The sequence below is a fragment of the Pongo abelii genome, chromosome X, assembly GCF_028885655.2.
Source record: "Pongo abelii isolate AG06213 chromosome X, NHGRI_mPonAbe1-v2.0_pri, whole genome shotgun sequence".
Classification (NCBI taxonomy): domain Eukaryota; kingdom Metazoa; phylum Chordata; class Mammalia; order Primates; family Hominidae; genus Pongo; species Pongo abelii.
Genome location: NC_072008.2, coordinates 107,988,235 through 108,011,100, shown reverse-complemented (window position 1 = coordinate 108,011,100; position 22,866 = coordinate 107,988,235). Strand labels below are relative to the sequence as shown.

Below are 22,866 nucleotides of genomic sequence, written 5' to 3'. Positions count from 1 at the left end.
CTCTGCCCCCGCTTGTCTTAGAATTGCTGCTGTCAGCCTTACCTGGGTCAAAGCGGAGATTCTGGAGATCAAGAGCTTGCTGGGAGACACTGTACCGTTTGTTCATGGTCAGCTGCAGAGATAGAGATGAAGACAGAGGCTCTGGGGCTCTGGGGCTCTGGGGCTCTGGTGGTGGTGGTGGTGGTGACAGGGAAAGAGGGGGCCAGGGGAAGAAGAGATGGGTCCAGGAAGTGGACATACAATGATCCTTGAGTCTGTATTACCTTTAGCATCTCCATTTGGCCTGGCTTCAACTTATTCTTCACAGAGTAGGGCGCAGTAGAATGATTGACAAATATACATATCTGCAGGGAGGCAGGGTGGTAAGTACCAGGACCTCTAATCCCAAAGAGGATGACCAGCCCCCTGGCCTGTCCTCCTGCCCAGAGACTAAGTACAGGGCATGCCCTCAGCACACACCTTTTGGTTCTCGTCATCGCAAATCTTATAACTGACATCCTTCAACGCGGAGGCAGCACTAGCATCCTCGACAAAGAAGCATGCCCGATTTCGGACGTAGTGGAACTACAGGGAGTGAAGGCAAGAGCAACAGCGTCAGAGGCCAATGGCCCCTGCTGAGCCAGGCCTCTCCCTGTCCCCCATGCCCACTCATCTGGCTTCACCATCCTCTCTTACATCAACCGGAGTGAAGGGGTCACTGCAATGGCTCTGGATTGAATTCATTAGCCACGCCTTGTCATACTTTATCCCATAAGGAATCTAAGGGTAAAAAGAAGAAATAGGAGGGAAGGGAGAGACAACATGGAACTAAGGATGGAGAACAGAACCAACCAGCTGGGTTTTTTTTTTTTCTTTTTTTCCAACCTTCTACTTAGCTTAGACTTCTAAAGAAAGGACCGCTGACATGATTTCTTATTTTTGTGCCAAATATAGATGCCCTAAACCCCCTTTCCCCCATTCCGAAGCTCTCCTCCAAATAATCAACTTAGGGTGTTTTAAGTGGTCTTCCTTCTATCAGGTTCCAGAATAGTCTACCTAATGCAGACCCCACCAAGATACTCACCGTGACCTTAAACCAGTTCCTTGTGTAGCCATCCTGTGTGTTCTGACTCATTTTTCTCTCTGGAGGTTTTCTATTTCTCCACGTGGTAACACAGATTTCGTCTTCACCATGCCATTTCACTCTTCTTTCGCATCGGATGCTATAAGGAGTGCTGTGGGGAAGAGGAGAGAAGGCGGGTATCCATTAAATCTAAGAAAGTCTTCTATACATGTTCCACTCACTGACGCCAGGGCTACAATTAGGATTGCTCAGCCACTATTCCACTTCCAGCGTTCTTCAGTTCTCTAATGACAGAAGAAAAGGAAGACCACAGAGAATGAAAGGGTTGCACAGTCCCGGGGGCTGCTACGTGCAAACCAGGCTGCCTGGTCACTTACTGTCTTAGTTGTTGGTCCTTGTGGACATCCCTCATCTCCACGCTTCCATCATTCTCCTGGCAGTGTGAAGGCGGGCGCTCATACCCACCATGTTCATAATGACAGTTCCTCTTGTCAAAATTATCCCGGAAAGAACTCCCACCTTTCTTTCTTCCTTGAAAAGTGCTACCATGGTCATGGCATTCTGCAACTGAGAACAAAAAGACAAGTTTGAGACACATCAATGGTCCACTTACCATGTACCACGTCGTGAGCTAACTCCATGGTAGGGCTGGCAAAGTGCCAACCCGCCACATAAGCCCCAGAAAACAAACTCCTCTGCCTGTCCAGATACAAGAGCCTTATCTCACAAGGTGGCACAATCAGGGCAGGAATCTTGGGAGAGGAAGCAACTGTGTTGAACCTCCTAAGAAATGGAGCAGGAATTATAAAGAACAGAGGTGCGTGTGTCCATGGGTTAGACTAGACACCAGCCACACACCTGGAAGGGGTCCTAATCTTGCCTTCTCTCAGGCTTCTCTAATCTAACAACCACACCAACACCTGGGAGACAAGCTCTCTCGCACCTCCCACATCCAATCCCCAAATGCATTCTGTGAACAATCAGCAAGCTATACTTCTTTGCCGGTGCAGTACAAGCTTTAATGACAGGTGGGTCTGATGTAACAGCTTCCCAAGCTGCCCTCCTGCCTCCAGCCTTGCCCTCAACAATACTCAGTTTGAAATATCCAGAGCAAGCTTTCTTTTTGCCCAGCCCGAAATGCTTTCAGCCCAAGAGACAACTCTTCCTAAGCAAGTGACAGAATTACTGGAAAGAAAATCAGCAGATACTGAAAACCACTACAGTAACAGGATGTAAATGACATAAATAAAACACCGTACCCAACACACTGTACCCAACAACAAAAACAAGAGCATGTATGTTTTTTCCCCCTCTACTGTCTTGTAGCATTCACGAAGGTAGACCATCTCCCAGACCATCAAACAGACCTCAACCAATTTCAAAATGTACACCTTGTCTCAGGGCACTCTTACGAATAAAATTTCGGTCACTGCTGACCTCTGTGCAATGTACCGATTATGGCCAGGCCTCAGATGAACTTCTGTAGGGGGCGTCATTGCTTTCACTGTGTGTGACCCACTGTCAGGACAGTCCTGCTCCTCTTGACTGCTGGGACTTTCCCTGTGTGCCATTAGAAGTGAAATTAAATGTGGGCAGAGCATCAGACCTAGACATTCCTGATGCTTGGTCCCTACAACTTGGAAGTAGGGCTGGAGTGCTCTCTTTCTCTCACACTCTACATCCAACCGATCAGGATGGATGTATCTTCTCTTGGCTCTACCTTTAAATATATATCCAGAGTCTGGCCACTTCTCACCCCCTCCATTGCTACCTACCCTGGCCAGGTCACCAACATCTGTCTCCTGGATTATGCTGCCTTCCAAGTTGTCCTTCTGCTTTTGCCCTTGACTCCCCTACCATCTATTTTCAACACAGGAGGCAGAGTGATTTTTTAAGGCATAAGTCAAATCTTGTCATTCCTTTACTCAAAATCCTTTAACCAGGGTTTGGAGCCCATCAGTATGTTAAAAAGTTATGAGTCCATAACAATATTCAACAACAACAACAACAACAACAAAGACCCCTATTGGTGACATTTGGAGGATGTCCAGAAACCAACTCATTTTCATGGAAGTCCATAAATGAAAGGGAAAACAATCAAAGATTAAAGTGAGGGTTAAGGGCACACGGTCAATATATGGAGCACAGGAAGAGTCAGAGTCATTTTTGAGAACACACATTACTTCAGAAATAACGTCACTGAGGGGAAGAAGGTGTAAAAGTGTAAGCTAGCCAACAGCTACAGCTACAGCCTCAGGCAAGGCCTTGTGTTGGAAGAGAGCACATGTGATAAAAAGCCACAGAGGGAACGGACAGAGAGAGATGCCGAAGACAAAACACACACAGGCGCACATCCACTTGCTGAACTCTGGCATCTCAGCACAATCCCTGTCTCGCAGTTGTGCTGCCAGAATTACGGGCGATCTCAAGAGTGTTATAAAGCAGCTAGTACTTCTCACCCAGACCGCCTGGGTTTCCCCTCAAGCCCCACCATGTACTGGCTGATCCCCCCACACAGACATAGTAGTGAGTAACCTTTATGACATCACGTGCGTTCCTACTCATACTTCCTGTGTTAGTTTGGAATTCTGCCTACATCACTGCCATGCCACTGAGTACATGGCATCAGCATCCCTGCTACGGCAGGGAAAGAACGGGATAAGAAGAAAACCAACCCTTGCCCAGTGGCAACCAACATCTCCTCAGTGTTGGGCAGACTCACTAGGTTTCTCTTGACCTCCTCACAGAAATCCCATGAGAATTCCATCCACAGTCCCTTTTCAGATCATGAATATTGGGTTCACAGATGTTGAGTACATTTCCCAGCCAGGTAAGTGGCAGAACAGGAATTATGTCCTCACGTATATTGGTCTGCCTCTATACCCTGAGTGCTCCTCCAGAGACTGCACTGGTTCTCCCTTAAATGGCAAGCTTTCAGGTCTCATCGACAGATTTTTTGTGAGCAGGCCAGGGATGATGTTTTGTGCTAGTCACTCCTGTTGGGGTGGGAACCAGGTGTCTTGGATAAGGTAGAGATCTCTGTTTTGGACCAGATGGGTGTAGTCTGTTTGGGTCACGGGTTTTCAGATTACGAGTCACTTTGGGCTGGTAGTGTCTGGCATAGAATAAGGGCCTAATTAATATTTGTTAAATGAATGCATTTGATGTAGGTTTGGGATCATCGACAAAACCACTTTTGAGAATACATCCATCTGAACCATTTCTACCGACCTCTATTTATATTTATTCCAGAGCTATTCGGGCTGCAGAACTATTTCATAACCCGACTGCAAAACTAGAACAAATTAATTTTTTCTTCTGCAACATTAATATTTTTTCATTAATGTATCCTTAGAAATAGAACTGAGTACCTCCCTGCAGACTGTGGCTAGAACTGCAGCTTTGAAGATCTCAGAGAAGGAGGCTTTTGCAAATAGTGCTGACAGAAATGAGGAGAGGCGTTCCCTGAATCCAGCAGACAGAGCTTTCTGGACACCTGGTCTCTGTAGGAAGAATGTTCTGGACCTACAGGCATGTTGTGTTCACTCAGCCTTGTGACAGACAGGAAGCATCATCCCTGTCTCAGAGAAAGGGAAGAATGTGTGGTCTGTGTGTCCGTGTTGCCCACGCGAGCAAGTATTAGTGTTTTGTATTACGTGCTTCTACAATTAGGTTACAGATACATGTACTCCAAATCATGTTGGTAAACACATTGCCACACAACACTGGATCCCACTGCACATTTCTTTTCCTGTGTTATGTATTATATATGGCCAAATTTTGTTTCTTGTTCAGAATATGCCTTTTAGTGCTTTTTTTCTTTTTTACCTCTCGGTGTTTTAATATTTCAACTGATAGTTTTAAAATAAGAAAGTAAGAGAGTTCCCTGTACACAAAAGTAATGGAACAATATCCACAGGTTGACCAGGGTTACAGAGCACCCCCAGCAGGGGTGGCCAAAAAACCCAGTGGTACACAGCCAGGGCTTCAAAGTGGGTTTAAGATTTTGAGTCCCTGCTCTACAGTTTCCCAGGAGAAGCACACCAGTACTTTTAAGCATAAAGTGATATTTTCGTAAGGATTTTCAATGATATTTACACCAATACCTACTTCCACTAACCGTGTGTGAGTCTAATTTTCTGCAATATGCCTAACCATTCAGAAGTCATTCTTACACTTTGATCCAGACATTTCACTTTTCGAATTTATTACATAAATCACTCTGTCTAAATATATACATATAATTATACGGCTGAGGTTCTTTGGGACAGAAGGATGACGGGACCAGAGAGTGGCTGATATTGTCAAAGGGAGAAGTAGAAATGACTGCCCTTGCAATGAAGTAGACATGGCAAGGAAAGGGCATGAGTACCTGACATACAGGGTGAAAAGGCCAAGGGATGGCTGTGTGGGTCAGAAAGAAGAGGGTGAGTACACAGAAGACAAAGAAACACACATTGAAAACACCTCCAGGGAACTGAATTCATCCTGGTGATATGCTCCCCTCTGAAAACCCTCCTTCCTTCCTGTCCATGTACATCTTGTCTGTCCCTGTTACTTCACTTCAAGTTGAACACCAGAGAAACGGTTCCTACACAGTCCGAGAAAAGGAGAGATGGTATAGGGCAACAGTGTGCAATGATGAGTCTCTTGGACAGAAGGCTGGAGTCGGGACACTGGTTCCAGAAACCACACCCATCATTGCCCAGCAGACTTCGAGTGGGCCCTGTCGTACTGCTCATTTCAGCCTTGACACAGAGTCGCACATTATTGGTTATGGGCCTAGGATTTGAGGTCAGATCCATCAGGATTTCAATCCTGGTGCTAAATTCTATGATCCAAGGCAACTAACTGACCTCGCTGCGACTCAAGTTCTTTTTGCTTGTTTTCCCCCTAACTCAAAGATAGTAACAGTTTCTACCTCATGGGCTACTGTAAAAATTAAGTGAGTTAACACATGGAAACACGTGAAAAGCACCTGGAGAAATGCCCGTGACCTAACAAGCACTATAAATAAGTTGTCTATTACTATGTCGAGAACGTAGTACAACATCTGGCGTTTACTGAGGGAGAAATACGTGTTAGTTGCATTCGTTGTTATTGGTCCTCCTGGAAATGACAAGGAAAAGAGATGAGTGAGTGGCATCCGGTTGCCATGTCAGCTATTAATGTATTTTACAAAGCGGCAGTAGTAAAACAGGGCAGCCCCGGCTCCAGTGGGGAATCATCTGACATATGGGTTAAGGGAACCAAAATAGAAAGCTCAGAGCATGAAACAGGTTATGTGGAAGGATTCAGTAGGGAGCTTAAGTTCCCGTTTCCGATCTTTCAGGAAAAAAAAATGTATTATTATGCAAGAAATGTTTCAGGTTTAAGTGGCAGACTATAAGCAACAAGGGAGAATACTCGTCACACCACATGATACAAAGGGAAAGAAAAACAAAGTCAGGTTATAAAACTGTATATTACAGTATGATTCCTCAGGAGAAAATATTAATGAGAAGTTGTTTTCATTTGTAAATATAAACACAAACAAGTCAGGGTAAAGGGACACGTGAGAATGTCAACCACGTGTAGAAGTAGGTGGCTGGAATGCAGAATGGTTATACTTTCACACCTACGCTTTATACTTGTATAAGAGGATGTTTATGGCTGGGTCAGGGTTTTGTCAAGTGCTTGGGGAGAAACACTTTTCCTATCGACCCATATACAGCATAATGGAAACCGTTTATTACTGATAATCAGGTGTGAATATCTTCTCTCTGATTAATAAGCTAACCTCACTTTTGACGACTCATTCAACTTCTCCTGATCCCAGGTTCCTTATATGTAAAAATCAGAGATTAGGGCTAGCTACCACCTCAGTCAAGATATAGAACATATAACACAACCCAAAAGGTTTCCAGTCGATCTCCTCTTCATCCCTTGGCTCCGTGCAAACATTGATATACTTTCAGTTACTATATATTCGTCTTCCTGTTCTAGGATTTCACACAAATGGACTCGTACATGCTGCACCCCTTTGGGTCTGGCTTCTTTAACTCAGCGTAATGTTTCTGAGACCCATCCGTGTTCTTGACCTTTCCTTGCTGAGTAAAAGCCCCTTGATGGATATACCATAATTCGTTCACCTTTGATGTTGTTTTAATGAAGTTTCAGGAGGAAGTGAAAGGAGATCCTTGCCTTCAAAAAGCCATCTTTCTTGGGCAGTCTTCTGTTCTTTTATAATAGACACAATTTCATCCTTTATCACTCCTTTGTCTCTCTGGGGAAATATTATCTTAATGTCTGTTTCAGCCTCTTCCATTTTTTCTGTTCCCTCAGTGCCAATTATTGGATTTGTTGAGTTTGTGCCATCCCTTCCTTGCTCATCCTGGGTTGTGGCTGTCTTCTGCAGAGGAAGCTCCACTGCTGAATCAGCCCTGGGCTCACAGACACTTAGCTTTGATCCATACCTTGCTCTGGCCTTGCCGGCAGTTTAGCTTCAAGCCGGACACAACCTGTGGTGGCCCCGGCTTTACCACTGTGTTTTCCCATTTCCTTTCTCTTTGAAAAAGACAATCTTCTCTATGTCTTACATGGGAATCTTTATTTCATATTTTCCAGTGTAACTATGTATTTATTATTACTGTAATATTATCATTCTGAAACCACAATTATAAAATTTTAAAATTAAATATTGTAAAAGGTTTGCATTCTTATCATTTAAATTGTTCAAGCAGTTCTCAACCACGATTACACATTAGAGCCACTTGGGGACACTGAGACAATTCACTAGCACCAGGACACACCCAGAACAATCAAAGCAGAACCGTGGTTAGATCCAGGCAACCACATTTTTAAACTCTCCATGTGAATTGCAGTGTGCAACCAAGGTTGAAAACAACTGTGTTAAAGCCTCAGTTTCTGGCTTATGCTTGCCAGAGGATCCTACCAATAGCTGCCTCCTCATTTTGCTGACTTCCCACTCAGCACCATTTTGGGGACCTAGTGAGTCTATTAGCTTAGAGGTCAGCAACTTATTAGCTTAGAGGTCAGCAACTATGCCCTGTGGGCCAAATCTATCCCAGATCCCCATTTCCTTCAAGGTCTTTTGCTTGCAACCAATTTTGCTGCCAAGTACTCTGTTAATCAAGGTCCCAACTTGCCTATGCCAGAATTCACTCTAGTTCTTTTATACAAACAAGATATCTCTAATAAAATATATTACATAGCTTACAAAAACTCTGTGAGGGCCAGAAAAGCAGGCCTGGATGCTGCACAGCCAGGAGAAGTCCACCCACGTGATGGAACTGCTACAGCTGAAATACCACTGCTGCCTGCCCGTTAATTGACATGCATGACAGAGACTGAATTCTAGAAACTCTGCAATGGCTGCCGCATGAAAACTGGAGACCTCCCTCATCACAGGTATTCCACCCCACATATGGCTCCCATGTTATTCAGTTCCACCTCTGAGTCTCATGTTGGCACATACGCTTGATGCGACAGATATCCCATTTGGGACCCTAACTGCAAGGGACTCTGGTAACTTGTATGTGTGTGAGAGTGTATTTGTGTGTGTGTGTGTGTGTGTGTGTGTGTGAGAGAGAGAGAGAGAGAGAGTGTGCGCACATGCGTGTGGTCATGTGCACGTGTGTTTCCTTTCATGTTCCAACTTTCTAGTCTCCACAGTACAGGAAAGTATATAAGAATGTTTAAGAGTGTTAGAATAGTTGCCAAGTAAGCAGATTCATCGTATATTTCTCAAGACATGTTTTCTGTTGTAAATGGTATATTTACAATAATGATGGTATTTTCTTTGTTACAATGGTTTGTGTATATTCGTCTTATATCCAACAAACTTGTTAATCTCCATTATTAATTTTAATTTTCTGTAGCTTCTCTTGAGTTTCATATGAAGGTAGTCACGTTGACAGCTTTATTTTCACTTTTATACACGTATTAATTTATGTATGTAGGCATGCATGTATCACAGCTTACCGCACTGCCTAGTATGACATATGGCTTACTGCACTAGACTCAGTACGACATTGAACAGAATTCGTCATACCAGTCATCTTTATCCCTTTTCTGATTGTAGGGAGAATACTTCTAATGTTTTACTATTAGGGGTGGTGTCTGATGGGGTCTATTGTTTTGATACCCATTGTCAGTTTAAAGAGATAGCTTTCTATATTACCGATCTGCTGAGAATTATTGGTATTGTTGTTGTTCAATCCCGGTTGGTTAATTTATTGCACACTTTTTTTTTTTAAACTGTATCTTTTGTGGTATTTGTCCTGTCCTCCTCCCTTTATTCAGCTAATGTGTTAGATTACATTATGGATCTCTTAAAATGTTAAACTCAGCTTGCATGCTTGGGATTAAACACAACCTTGTCATGCTGTATTATCTGCTTTACCCATTGTTGGGTTTAGTTTGCTATTAATTGATTTATATTATTTGTGTTCATGTAACTAATTCGGCTTGGCTAGTAATTTTGCCTTTGCAAGTATTCCTTGTCAAGAATACATTGAATAAACCAAGGTTTTCTATTCCTTCAGTTTGGAAAGTTACATATATTTTTTCCCCTGGAATTCACCTATTTAATCTAAATTTTCAAATTTTCACATCCTTTTCATAATGTGATCTTTTTCAATCTTTTCTGTCACTGTAAGTGTGACACTATCTTCATTCCAAAAGTGGCTGACCCGCACCATCTCGCTAATTTTCTCTGCCCATGTGGCCAGAGATTTTATCATTATCCTGCGCTTCTGAAACACTGACATCTAGCAATTTTGTTCGACTCTCTCACATCTGTTTTCACTTTCGTCAAGGTAGGCTCTATTTTTTTTATCATTTTTCCTTAACATAGCGGAAAGACATGGGGATTATTCCATATTAAGTAAATGATCAATGAAAAGTCCTTTCATCTACCACCTGGTTTTATTTTTATAATTGAATACAATGGATATTCAAATATCCAATACATTCCCTCATTTGGAAAAGACCTCTGGCTTATCAATGCTGGTCTTTTTAACCAGTGCCATCGTGTCTATTCAATTAAACTATCAGATGATTAAGGAAGAGGGCATTGCATCATTGATGTAAAAGAATTTTTACTATAAGCTTCCTTTAAGAGAAGAGCAGGCAGCGTAGAAAGAAGCAGAAAGGACATCGACTTTGAAATCACGCCTGGATGGATTCAAATCCTGATTCTGTCACTTACGGCCGATGTGATGTTAGGCAAGTACTTAATCCCTCCCAGCTTTGATTCCTTCATGCAGTAGTCAGTGCTGCCATTTACCAAGTGTTTACATTCTCCCCTGTACCAGGCACCTGGTAGGACTGCCCAACCCGACTGCCTTCCTTGGGGCAGGGCCGTGCATGTGACTAGCTCTGGCCAATGGGTTGTGAGTGACAAGTGACATGGGTTATTTCTGGGTCAGAACCTTTGGTTGTTGGTTTGAGACCCTCTACGGCTCTCTCCCACTCTGACGCAGTGAGTAACCCTTTTCTAGATGGTGGCTGCTCCGTTAGTTTGGGTCTCTGAGTCATTCCAGTAAGAATCGCTCAAACCCAACATCCACCATCCCGTGAAGGATATGCACCTGGCATAAACATGCAGCAGGAGTGAGAAATAAGTCACTGAGGTTTGGGGGTTGCCTATAAGCACAGCGTTACACACTGAGCCTCTCCTGACTCATATATCTCATCTGTCAATTAAAATAGCACCCCCTCAGGATTTTCCTGAGGGTTAAATGCAGTAACTTGCATGACAGCCGAGGTTATCACAGTGCTTGACATATGACAGGGGCTCAAACTACGGCAGCTGTAATTATTAAGTAATAATAAAATGGTTCTGAAGAAGTGTGGTTTTTTGTTGTGTAAAATGAGCGGTACTGCATCTGCTTGTCCTGACAGGTAAGTTGTATCTTGTTTTCAAGAGTGGGACACTTTATTTGCTGCCACAGGTAACGCTTCCTAATGACTTGCATTTATGCACATATTGTTTGCCACCACCATGGTATCAGACTCATGCTTGGCAGTATCTCTGAAGAGTAAAAAGGTAGCAAGATTCCAGCAGGAGAGACCGACTGACGACATAAGATAAAATGAATTAAAGAACAATAATCAATGTCTTAATGAGCAGAACAGATTACAACGATTATAAACCCACATTCCATTGTTCTGAGTAAACAAAGGCACAAGGTTTTAAAGTGTTAGAAGATGTAGTCTGAACAGGGTTTCCCCAAATATTTTCTGAAGAACACTGGTACCTCAAATGCTCTGTGGAAAAAAATGTTCCATTCCCATACAAGTTGGGGAAAGTAGCCCTCCCTTTGAGACTCGTGTTGTTTATTAGCATATCATCTAAAAAATTCCTACAGTATTCGTTTACCTTCAGTTCTGTATGTCCCACACTTCTTTAGAGTAGAGCACATTTTGTTGTTGCTTTGTCCTGACGCTAGAGTCTCATAGAACGAACTCGGAAATGCTGAAATGAGAGAAAAATAGATTATTCAAGCTACATGTAATATCAAATATCACAAGTGACAATATTCTCTAACCATCTGCCAAGCAATATTTGAAACCCCGTAAGTTTAAGCACAATCTTGCTATTTGCTCAACTTCATTCACCCAGTACCGCTTTCATGATGTACCAAACGTTATCACCCACGATTGTACCTTAAATCCATTCACTATACTTTTCCACAGGAAGAAAAGGAGAGAGTTTTCAGGAAGGAATCTAAGAAGCAATCATTAGAAAATCAGGGGTTGATGGGGGGAGAATCAGAAACAAAAGAGTGTGAAGCTGTACTACTGTAAGCTACTGAGAGATCCTAAGTGCGCGCGCACACACACAAAAATTGTCACCCACTCCCAAATGTATTTTTTAAAGCCAATGAAGTTCAAATAAAGTATAACAAGTAAATTCTGAATCTTCACATCATGACGACTTGGACACTTTTATTGAAATATCAAATTCTCTTTTAAAAAAAATTCCCGATTCCCCTCTCTCCCTTTCGCTCACCCCCCTGAGCCCATGTTTAGAAGGTTTAGTAGAAAAATAAATCATGGAAACAAAGAGAATCTTTACATAATCAAATAAGAGACAGAAATTAAGATTGGGTCTGGAATCGTCTATACAAACTGGGATCTAGGCAGTCTCGAGTGTCCTTAATAACAACGTGGTCTGAGGAGCGGCAGAGGACAGAATCACCTGGCACAGACGGTGAATCGGGCAGAGTGACAGGCAAGGGTAGGGCTTTTAGTGTGGGGGCGGGAAGGGGGGCGGATCCCACCAGGCTTCCACAGCCCTGCCCCTGAGAAACGACTTACAAGTTTATGAATCCCTGCCGCCCCACTACCAACCCTACCCCTATCCCCCTAGCCCCACATTCTGCCCCAGTGTTTTCTCCTCCTTCACTTCACTCTCTACCAACAACAGCTCCTGTGAGTCCAGGATCAAGGCGGATGGCAGACATAGATGCATGGGTGCGCACACACACACACGCACGCACACACAGTTTCTCTGCCAGGTGTTCACAAGTTCGGCCACATTAGGAAAGTCCTCCGCTACCTCCACCCAAACCCCCCATACCCCCCGACCCTCTCGCACCCCCCGCCCTCCCCCACCCCCCCACCCTCCCCCACCCCCCCCCACCCCCCCACCCTCCCCCACCCCCCCACCCCACATCCCCACCCCTCCACCTCCCTCACCCCCCCACCCCACCCCCTCAGAGCCTCTGCTATTTGGAGATTGCTCAGCCACGCCTTAAAGCCCAATTCTCAGTAAACTTCTAGTACCGGCTGCTTCCACTCGTACCAGACTTCCTTCCAGCGCGGCAGGATATGAAAGTTGCCGAAAGGCTGGAGATCTGAGCGGGAGTCCAGTAAAACTTCCGCCTGAGTCAGGGTGTGGAGCCGGAAGCACCTCTCTGACAGGATTCGGAGCACTCAATCTTCACGTGAATGGGAGGGTGCGGAATCTCACGTGACCATAAGAGCCACATGTACAACAGCCATTGGTTGGCTGCGGTGCTCACAGGACCGCAAAGGCTTTGCCTGCCACGAGATGACAGGAGCCACTTGGCTGCCCACACACGCATCTGCAGAGTTTGGCAGCTCACAGTCTTCACGTGACAGAGAGGAATGAGCCTGACGCTGTGGCCGTGGGGAGGGGTGAGTGGGAGCAGTCCACATGACCCTAAACAGTAGGTCATCTATATGACTTTGAGGGCTGAGACTTCCACATGCTGGTAGCCAGTAATGGCCAGGTGAGGGAAGAATCCATGTGAGCAACAGGGTTCAGGAGTCCACCATACTGTAGTGACTGGAAGATCTGGGCCCATCACATGACCATAGGAGCAACATGACAAGAGAGGCCACATGACCTCAAAGTTTTAGAGCCCTTGGTGCTGATATGACCAGTAGGGCCCTATCAGTAGGGCTCATAATTGTAGTGTTCACATGATGGTGGCATCCACGTGGCTTGCAGCCTTAGGATCCTGCAAGACTCAAGTACCCAGGATAGGTGGGTGAGCTTGGGTCAACTTCCTGACAGTAGAATCCACCCACTGTAGAGTTCTCCTGATCTGCATGTTTCAGGAGACCGTTCTGTTCATGAGGCCTGGAGCTCTGAGACTGCCCATATTACTGAGATGGTGGTCCTCCAGATAACCTTCCACAGCACACAAACTTGAGCTTTTGCTACTCTCATCTCACTTTTTTTTTTTTTTTTTTTTTTTTGAGACGGAGTTTTGCTCTTGTTGCCCAGGCTGGAGTGCAACGGCATGATGTCGGCTCACACTGCAACCTCCGCCTCCCGGTTCAAGCGATTCTCCTGCCTCAGCCTCCCAAGTAGCTGGGATTGCAGGCGCCCACCACCACGCCCAGCTAATTTTTGTATTTTTTTAGTAGAGAAGGGGTTTCACCACGTTGGCCAGGCTGATCTCGAACTCCCGACCTCAGGTGATCTGCCCGCCTTGGCCCCCCAAAGGGCTGGGATTACAGCATGAGCCACCGCTCCCGGCCCCCCATCCCTCTTTAATATATTTTATGTGTTTCATTTCTAACAACACGTGAAATTTAATACTTCACAATGAAAAAGGTCCTCACTAAAACCATAATCGTAGACACTACTGCAAGAGCCTAAGCAGTCCGCACAGGTAAGCACTGTTTACTTAATTTCATACAGGGCCAAAGGAAATTAGGGCAAACCTAATAAATTTTAGCTGTTCATTTGAAAAAGAAAATGTGTATAGTGATTAGTATGTGCCACACACTCCAAAAGGTTAACGCATTTAAGAGTGCTAACTCTATGGAGTAGGTAGGATAACAGAATTTTACAGACGAGGAAATTGAAGCACAGAGGCGTTAAAGCACTTGCCTAAGAGGTCACAGACATTGCAGGTGGCAAACCAGCTGTCTCCCCCAGGCAGTATGGTGCTAGACTGTTCTGAGCACCCCCGGGTTTTCCAAAGGAAATTAATTTTAGTTCAGCCTTATTAATTCACACAAACTGGAAGCCAGACCCAGTTACTGAAGAGTTGAGGTCTTGGATGTTCTCTTTGAAATACCAACTAAGAAATTTCAAGTACTATCAGTAATTAGCATCAGTCAATGCTGAATCTAATTAAGGACCTCAGGAGATTCATTTAAATGTATACATATAAACCTACCATTAATATATAAAATATGCATATATGAAAGTCAGTATAAAATGTTTGAGGTTAGCTGAAAACATTTCCTTCTTTAAAAAAATTACTGAAAAGAGAAAGATTAGCACTTTTAAAACATCATACCTGGCTCTGGCCTGAACTGCAACAATTTTGTATGAATGGAATCTGAATTATAATTAGATTTTACTGTATTTTTATTCTGCCTGTGTCTCCCCAGAAAGGATAGAGAAAAGAGAAGGAGCGTACACATTGCAGTTGTTGTTAATCGCAATTTCACGACCACCTGTTTTGCTGGTTTGTGTGGGAAACTGCAGCTTCATCTGCATGTCCAAAATAAATTTGGTGGAGTGGAGTCTTTCTGGTTTGCTTGCAGAGGCAAACAATGCTATACAAGCGTTGGGATTACTTTGCTAGGTTCCCGCACTGTGGCCTGGCTACATAAATAAGCAGAAGAAAACTCAACAGACCAAATTTTCCACCACAGTTAAAGTTGAATGTACTAGTGAGGACAACAGGCTGTGCTTGTGGCTCTAAGGTTATCAAAGGAAGTCATGATATTTGGACGATATCGGGCGCGTTCAGGGTGGTATGGCCATAGACTGAAGTCATGATATTTGGAATGGAAGACTAGGAAGTGCCAATCAGTGGGTCTCGGATAATTCTGGAGAATTATTTATGGGACACATGTAAATAGAGGATATAAAATGGGGCTACATATTTATGAAACGGCCTATTATGAAATTTCAAGTTGGATTTAGGAAGTATCTACACAAAGTCACAGGATGGAAGCCTACTTCAAGACCTGGTACCTGCCCTGGCCCCAGTTTCTATCATTACATACAGATGAACAGATCACCAGTAAAAGGCACAGCAGAATTTTATCTAGCCCACCTATGCTCAACTGGAACTTACACGGTATTGATGATGGTCAAATTCTTTCACCAAAAGACAAATCCTAATTATAACTCTTACTTTAAGTCATAGTTTGCTCCTGTCAGACCTGATACTCATAGCATTCACTCTTTCTCTGAGATGATTATCAGGACTTTGTTAGGATTTTTTTTTTTTTTAAGTTACACCAATGGAAGTCTGTCGGTGCTCTAATATACACAAACAGTGGGGGGAGGTAACTCTGTGGACAAAGATTCATATGTCCGGGGTCCAGTTTAGGCACTGAATTTATTAGGCGCTGTGTTCACTGGGGTGAGGCAGGTTGATAAGCCATTTCTCTTGCATGTGATATGGTAGGATTTAACGGGAACAACTTCTCCTTCTTTTACCTTTTCGTTCTGTGGTGGACATTTTGGGGATCCATGCTAGTGGCTTTAGGAGGAGTGGCTTTACCTAACACAGAAAAGAGAGAAAGGGGAGTACTGGAACTCGCCTTTCTAGAACTTACTTACTCAGAACTCCCCTAAGTATCAGAACGGTTGCGACGTTGTTAAATTAAACATAAATACTCTAATGCTTTTGGTTTGAACAGATACATACACCTGAACTAGGTGTCCTATGTAAATTAACTTTCAGAAAGTAAAAATGACTGACCTAGCAACAGCATACAAGGGAAAGCATAAGATGGGACTCTATCATTACGGGCATTACATCCAAGACCTATTTTTCTGTGTTCCTTTGTGAAATTCATTAACGTAGCTAGAAGTAACTTTATGTCAGTGCCAAGCAATAGGAAAAAAAGAGAAGCAGTTGCAGATAGTGCTCCTTGGCAAATTGCTCAATATGCCAACCCCTCAATGCGAGGTAAAATTCAACAGCTCTAGGTAATAGGCTCACTCTTTGAGGACTACCACAACATACAAATACAAAATTACATCTACAATGAAAACTTCCTTCAGGCAAAGGATGGAGAGGAGTGAAAAGGTAGGGATTCCATAGAGGGTGTTTACTCAAGAGCAGTGCCATTTGTGAAGATGCAGCTCTCTGGTCCAAACCCCCTCCACTGTGAAGACCATTTAAAACAATGAGCAATTACGATTCAAAGATTTCTAATGTATTAAAAGTAGAGAATTTTAAATTTCCCAGATTGCTTCTTGTTATCTGCTCAAGGCAACTGTATTTTGCAATTCAAGAAATAGTTCTAGATACTCTGTTGGAAAATACTGTCAGATAATTTTTAAAACATAGTCAGCCACATTGTTTTTTTTTTTAGTGTTTGAAGCATTTATACCTTGTTTTTTGTGATCAGCTTATCACTGATAAATTATTATCAGTGATTAGAACCTGTGAAAAAATGCAAGATACATAATGTTTGGGTTTTCTTTTAATCCTTGGATTTAAAACATCACGTAGTTTATCAACAGTTATAGAATGACTCACTGGCTGGACTGCTCAATTGGCTAAGTCAATCAAGGAGTTAGCAAATAATGAACCAGTGAACACGATTAAGCTCATTTGACAGTGTAGATGCAGACTAAGGCAAAACATGAGCAACAACACATTACATATCTTGTCTATGTGATACTACAACGTCTTTATTAAGAGCTTCCATTTATATATTGATAATTAATTTTCAAATCTGCATATTCGCAGATTGGGTGATTATCTTATTTTTAATTTTCTTTTCATATGCATATTTGGTATCGTTATGGAAACATATTCTTTTCAAAGCGTGAATAAATGTGTGCATTAGAGGAAAAGGTTGTTCTTTAATTTTGGTACATTATAGGAGTCTGACTCTCTTCTTTTTTCTTTGAGATGGAGTCTCGCTCTGTTGCCCAGGCTGGAGTGCAGTGGTGCGATCTCGGCTCACTGCAACCTCCGCCTCCCGGGTTCAAGTGATTCTCCTGCCTCAGCCTCCTGAGCAGCTGGGACTACAAGCGTGTGCCACCAAGCCCTAATTTTTTTGTATTTTTAGTAGAGATAGGGTTTCACTGTGTTAGCCAGGATGGTCTCGATCTCCTGACCTCGTGATCACCCCGCCTTGGCCTCCCAAAGTGTTGGGATTACAGGCGTGAGCCACCGCGCCCGGCTGAGTCTGACTTTCTTCTAAAGACCCAGGGCTTTTAAGGTTGTTCCATACTGAAATCTGAGGATCTTTGTTATCTTTGTGCAATCTGTGTCGCGTGTTTACAGAAAGACAAAACTTAACAGTAAATATGAAGAATTCATTTACCTCTGGTCAAATAATCCTGACACAACATCACCTCAGGACAAGAGCGAATAGAAAACTTTGCCGACGAATTGAAAAAGAATGAAAATGGGATTTAAGCATCCCACAGTGGATGCCTGTCGAGGTTCTTCCAAAACATATACTGCACAGGGGAGAGCTCTCATGCTTTGTAACTGCCTATTCATGAATTCAATATAGGTAGCTCCTGAATAAAATATCCGTCTTTGTTACCCGAAGAGTCACTCTATTAGGAAACAAGAAGGACTTGAATATTGTGGTTACTATGCTCATAGCAGTATATATAATTTGAGTCTGTACCTGCAGGTGACATTTTTGTTTACCTACACAATATACATTCCTCACCTTCCTGGCTGGGCTCAGGCCTCCATCAGTGTATCTCCTCCCAATAGAGTCATGTGCTTGAGGATATATGGCCACTTTCTTAGCTCCAAGAGTGGGCCCAGAATTAGTCTAATCTAATCCAATAATCCAATGCCCAATCCAGCAGTGGTTGGGTCAAGATTTAGCCTGGATCTTTAAATCTTTCAGTTACCGGCTCAGTTAACCATGAAACTCACTCTGCCTCTGAACTCTCAGTTATATAAGCAAGTGTCTTTACTTATTGGATAAGCCAGCGAGACTTGCACTTTCTGTTAGTTGTAGTTTAAATATCCCTGACCAATACACATTCAATTTTATGGCCATCCTGGGCATCTTACAAAGATGGCTTTCTAAAATAAAGCCAACGTGTTGGTCTTTTGGTCAAAGATTTTTATGTCTCATTCAGAGTTTCTACACCTAATCTTGTCACGGTCCTGGGTGATTTCAATGTCCATGTAGAAAACCAGTCTGATTCCAAGCCTCATGGTCGCAAGACCTCTTATTTGACTGCCATGCTCATGGGCACTCCCTGGATCTTGCTACTTCTTGGAACTGCCCCAACTCTAAAATAGTGCACTTTTATATTTTATTGTGGCAACCTTCTTGTAACTCTGAACATCGTGCTTTATATATTTCTTGGCCATGTTTTTGAGTGCATGTAAGTTCAGACTTTTTAGCTCTTTGATAAATGTTCTATCATGACTACATGGTGGCCTTCTTTATTCCAAATAATTATTGTTGTCTTAACGTCTATTTTGTCTGTTACTAATACAAAAGTAACAGTTTTAAATGGTTTGACTTGTGACTGGTATTGTGGGTTTTTTATTTTTTTATTTTTTATTTTTCCATCACTTTATTTGCTTCATTTCTGTGACAGGCCGGAAGAGTTATGTTCATGATGCCCGATACTGAGATGACATTGCTATGAGAGACAAGAGAGCCAAGGTGAGAGAAGGGTCAATGAGCAGGCAAGTGTATGACATGCTGGGCTTTCATAATCCTGCAGCTTCTCAAGTTCAGAAGACTCTCTACAGGCAAAGAGGTTCTGGTGGATGGCAGGAAAGATCTGGGACAACTAAGCCCCAGGTAAGACTACACTAAGACTACTTTATTAATCAAGAGTGGTTTCACTGAGGAGAGACAGGGGCATTTACTGCTGAGGATTTGGGACTGGCGCACAGTTAGACAGGAGGAATATGTTTTGGTGATCAATTGCACAGCATAGTGAGCAGAGTTAATAATAACGTATCATATATTTCGATATTGCTTTAAAAGTAGATTTTAGATATTCTTACCACAAAATGTGATAGTAGGTGAGATGATGGATATATTAATTAGCTTGAGTTAGTCTTTCTAAATGTATACACTTATCAAAATATCACATTGTACCCCGTAAATATATACAATTTTGTCGAATTAAAAAATAAATAAAATTTAAAAACAAATGAAAGCAACACAGTGCTTGAAGTCTAACTTTTTGCTATTACTAATAGAACCTCTCTTTTACTTCATGATACTTGACCTTTCTTAGTTTCAGCTTTCTATTTAGCTATAGACAAAATTTTTCATCATGACCCCCAATTTGGCGTGAGAATTAAATGAAACTTAGATATAGCTCTGCATAGAATAAGGGCTAAGTGGTTTAGCACTGTGGGAGCAGCTGAGTGCCAAACGCTCCTCCTCCACCATGCTCTTTATTTAATCATCGGTTCCTGGGACACCGGCTGCCATGGCTAAGCACATGAATACGCTTGAGGGTAAGGAGAATGCATGCTACGGCAGCAACTGTGGTACCCATGCCTGAAAAACAATGACTGTTAGGCAACTTGATGCCATGCTTAAGTCTCCCTGGGGTGCTGGGGTCCTTCCTTTTTTTTTTTTTTTTGCATAACTCACAAGGGCTCATCCCCAGGCCCATCTCAGGGATGCACAATCACAAATAATGTCCATATGGCTGCCCCAAGCAGCCACTGATGTTCACCGGGCTAGACACAGTGACCAAAGAGCTGTAGCTTGATCCTTGCTAAACAGGACTCAAGTGCTGTGTTCGTTTCTTCAGGCTGCTATAACAAATTTCCGTAAACAGGTGGCTTGAAACAACAGAATTTTAAACTCTCACATTTCTATTGGCCAAATGTTTGCAATCAAGGTGTCAGCAAGATTGGTACCTTGTGGTGAGGGTGGTAGTTAAAGGGAGAAACTGTACCACACATCTCTCTTAGCTTCTGGTGGTTGCTGGCAATCCTTGGCATTCCTTGGCTTGTGGCAGCTTAACCCTAATCTCTGCCTCGGTTGTCACATGGCATTCTCCCTGTGTGTCTGTCTCTTTGTCCCAATTTTCCTCTTCTGATAAAGATACCAGTCATTGGATTAGGGCACACCCTAATCCAGTGTGACTTTATCGTCACTTGATTACATCTACAGAGACCTTACTTCCAATTAAAATCACCTTCACAGATTCCAGGTAGACATAAATTTGGGGAGGGGGATGCACGCACTATTCAACCCAATAGAGTCTGCCCTCTGGCTCCCCAATATTTACAATCTTACCGTGAGTAAACTATATTCACCCCATCTCCAAATCCTCCAGATCTTCACCTATTCCAGCATTAACCCTAAATCCAAAATCTCATCTAAAATTGTCAGGACCTTACCGAGTAGACTGGGTAAGGCCCACCCTGGGGCAATGTTCCTCTCTGTCTGCAGACCTATGAAGCTAGAAAACAAGTTATCTACTTCCAGAATACTACAGTGGGAGGGACGTAGGTTAGACGTCCCCTTCACAAAAGGGAGAAGGTGGAAAGATTAAAGGGGTTGTCGCTCTGGGGCAAGTTCACAACCCAGCAGGAAAAAAGTCCATTAAGTTTCCGGCCGAGAGTAAACTTCCATGGCTCAATCTTCTGTCTCACGGGCCCTTCAGGGAGGCAGCCCCAAACTTTAGGACCCTCCAGGGAGGCAGCCCCATCTTCCTGGCTTTCTGGGTCAGGGACTCAGTCCATCCAGCCCTCCAGGGTAATGACAATGCCATTTCTGGTCTGGTCTTCCATGTTTCTGCCTTCAGAGACATTCTTCTTTCATTTTTGTCCCATCTCTGGCCATTTCAGTCCAGGCTGGCAGCATTTCTGCTAGTATAAAACTCTCAAAATCCTTGCCATGTTTTTGCGGATGCCAAGGGGATCCACATAACTAGATATGTAGGCTCTGTGTGGATCCTTCCTGGATTAACCTATCTGGTTTCCTGGCTTAGGGCCAAGGTGGTGGGTTGGGTCCACATGCCTAGCTAGTCTCATTAGCAAATGGCTGTTCAGCCACACCTTTGGCCCTGTTTCCATAGTGCACTATCTGGGTAGACTGTGAATTTTCTAAATCATCAAGCGTGCTTCCTTTTGGCTTAACAGTTCCTTCCTCAACTTATCTCTTTACTCTCACATTTTACTATAAAGAGACAAGGCCACGCCTTCCAGAGTTTGCATGGAAATCTCCTAGCTAAATATCCAAGTTCATCGCTTACAAGACCTGCTTTCTACACAATTCATTCAAGTTTTCTGACACTCTATCACAAGGGTCACCTTTCCTCCAGTGCTCATTAACATGTGTCTAATTTCCATCTCAGATCGCGTCATAAGCAGCTAGAATATTCATATTTCTAGCATCATTCTGTTCATAATGATACACGTGTTCTCTAAGATGATAAGCACTTCCTCTACAACTCTTCTCACTTCCTTCTGGAGCTCTCACAAGAATCACCTTTAGCATTCACATTTTTACCAACGGTCTCTTCAAGGCAATCTAGGGTTTTCATATCATGTGCCTCAAGTCTTCCAGCCTCTAGTCATTACCCAATTACAAAGCCACTTCCATATTTTTAGGCATTTGTGACAGGCACAACCCACGTCTTAGCACTAAAATCTGCATTAGTTTCTTAGGGCTGCCATAACAAAATACCCAAACTGGGTGGCTAAAAGCAAGATAAATTTATTCTCACACAGTTCTGGGGGCTAGAAGTACAAAATCAAGATGTCAGCAGGGCCATGCTCCATCTGACGGAAGAAGCCTTTCTTAGCTCTCCTAGTTCCTGGTAGATGCTGGTACTCCTTGGCACTCCTTGGTTTGTAATGCCTTACTCCAGTCTCCGTCTCTGTCTCCACGCGACTCCCCTATGTGTCTGTGTCTCCTTGTCCAAATTTACCTCTATTTATAAGGACAGCAGTCGTATTGGAGTTAGGGCCTACCCTGGTTCAATATGATCTCATCTTAATGTGACTGCGTCTGAAAAAACACTGTTTCCAAATACAGCCACATTTACAGGTTCAGGGTGGACAGGAATTTGGCGGGGGCCACTATATGACTCAGTATATGCCTCAATTTTTAAAAACCGTAGAAGAGTATCCTACTTTCCATTCATTTCAGTGCATTTCATTAACTAATTTTTTCAGGTTCTAGATCCATTATATTTCAGACATAATAAGACATTTGTCAGTAAAGTCAATGAGATTATTTTTAAAGTCTCTATCGTGAGGCTGGTAAAATTAGACACTAAAAGTTCAAAAAGGACAATATGAGCAGTAAAAATTGTAGCATATATAATTACAGATGCAAAACTTCTAAATTAATTATTACTAAACTTAACT

The 22,866-nt window shown here is 43.0% G+C and overlaps 1 protein-coding gene across 1 annotated transcript in view; it reads right to left on the bottom strand.

The window, feature by feature from the left end:
* The window catches only part of LOC100454300 (nuclear RNA export factor 2), a 72,786-nt gene that overhangs the window by 8,156 nt on the left and 41,764 nt on the right, over nucleotides 1-22,866 (bottom strand). Inside the window, exons 3-9 of the mRNA XM_002831912.3 lie at nucleotides 11,448-11,543; nucleotides 1,441-1,630; nucleotides 1,064-1,214; nucleotides 676-759; nucleotides 460-564; nucleotides 264-344; nucleotides 43-112 (exon numbers count right to left, since the gene is read on the bottom strand). Coding sequence (XP_002831958.1) covers nucleotides 43-112; nucleotides 264-344; nucleotides 460-564; nucleotides 676-759; nucleotides 1,064-1,214; nucleotides 1,441-1,630; nucleotides 11,448-11,490 — 724 coding nt within the window. The 5' untranslated portion in view covers nucleotides 11,491-11,543. The remainder of the gene's footprint in view (nucleotides 1-42; nucleotides 113-263; nucleotides 345-459; nucleotides 565-675; nucleotides 760-1,063; nucleotides 1,215-1,440; nucleotides 1,631-11,447; nucleotides 11,544-22,866) is intronic.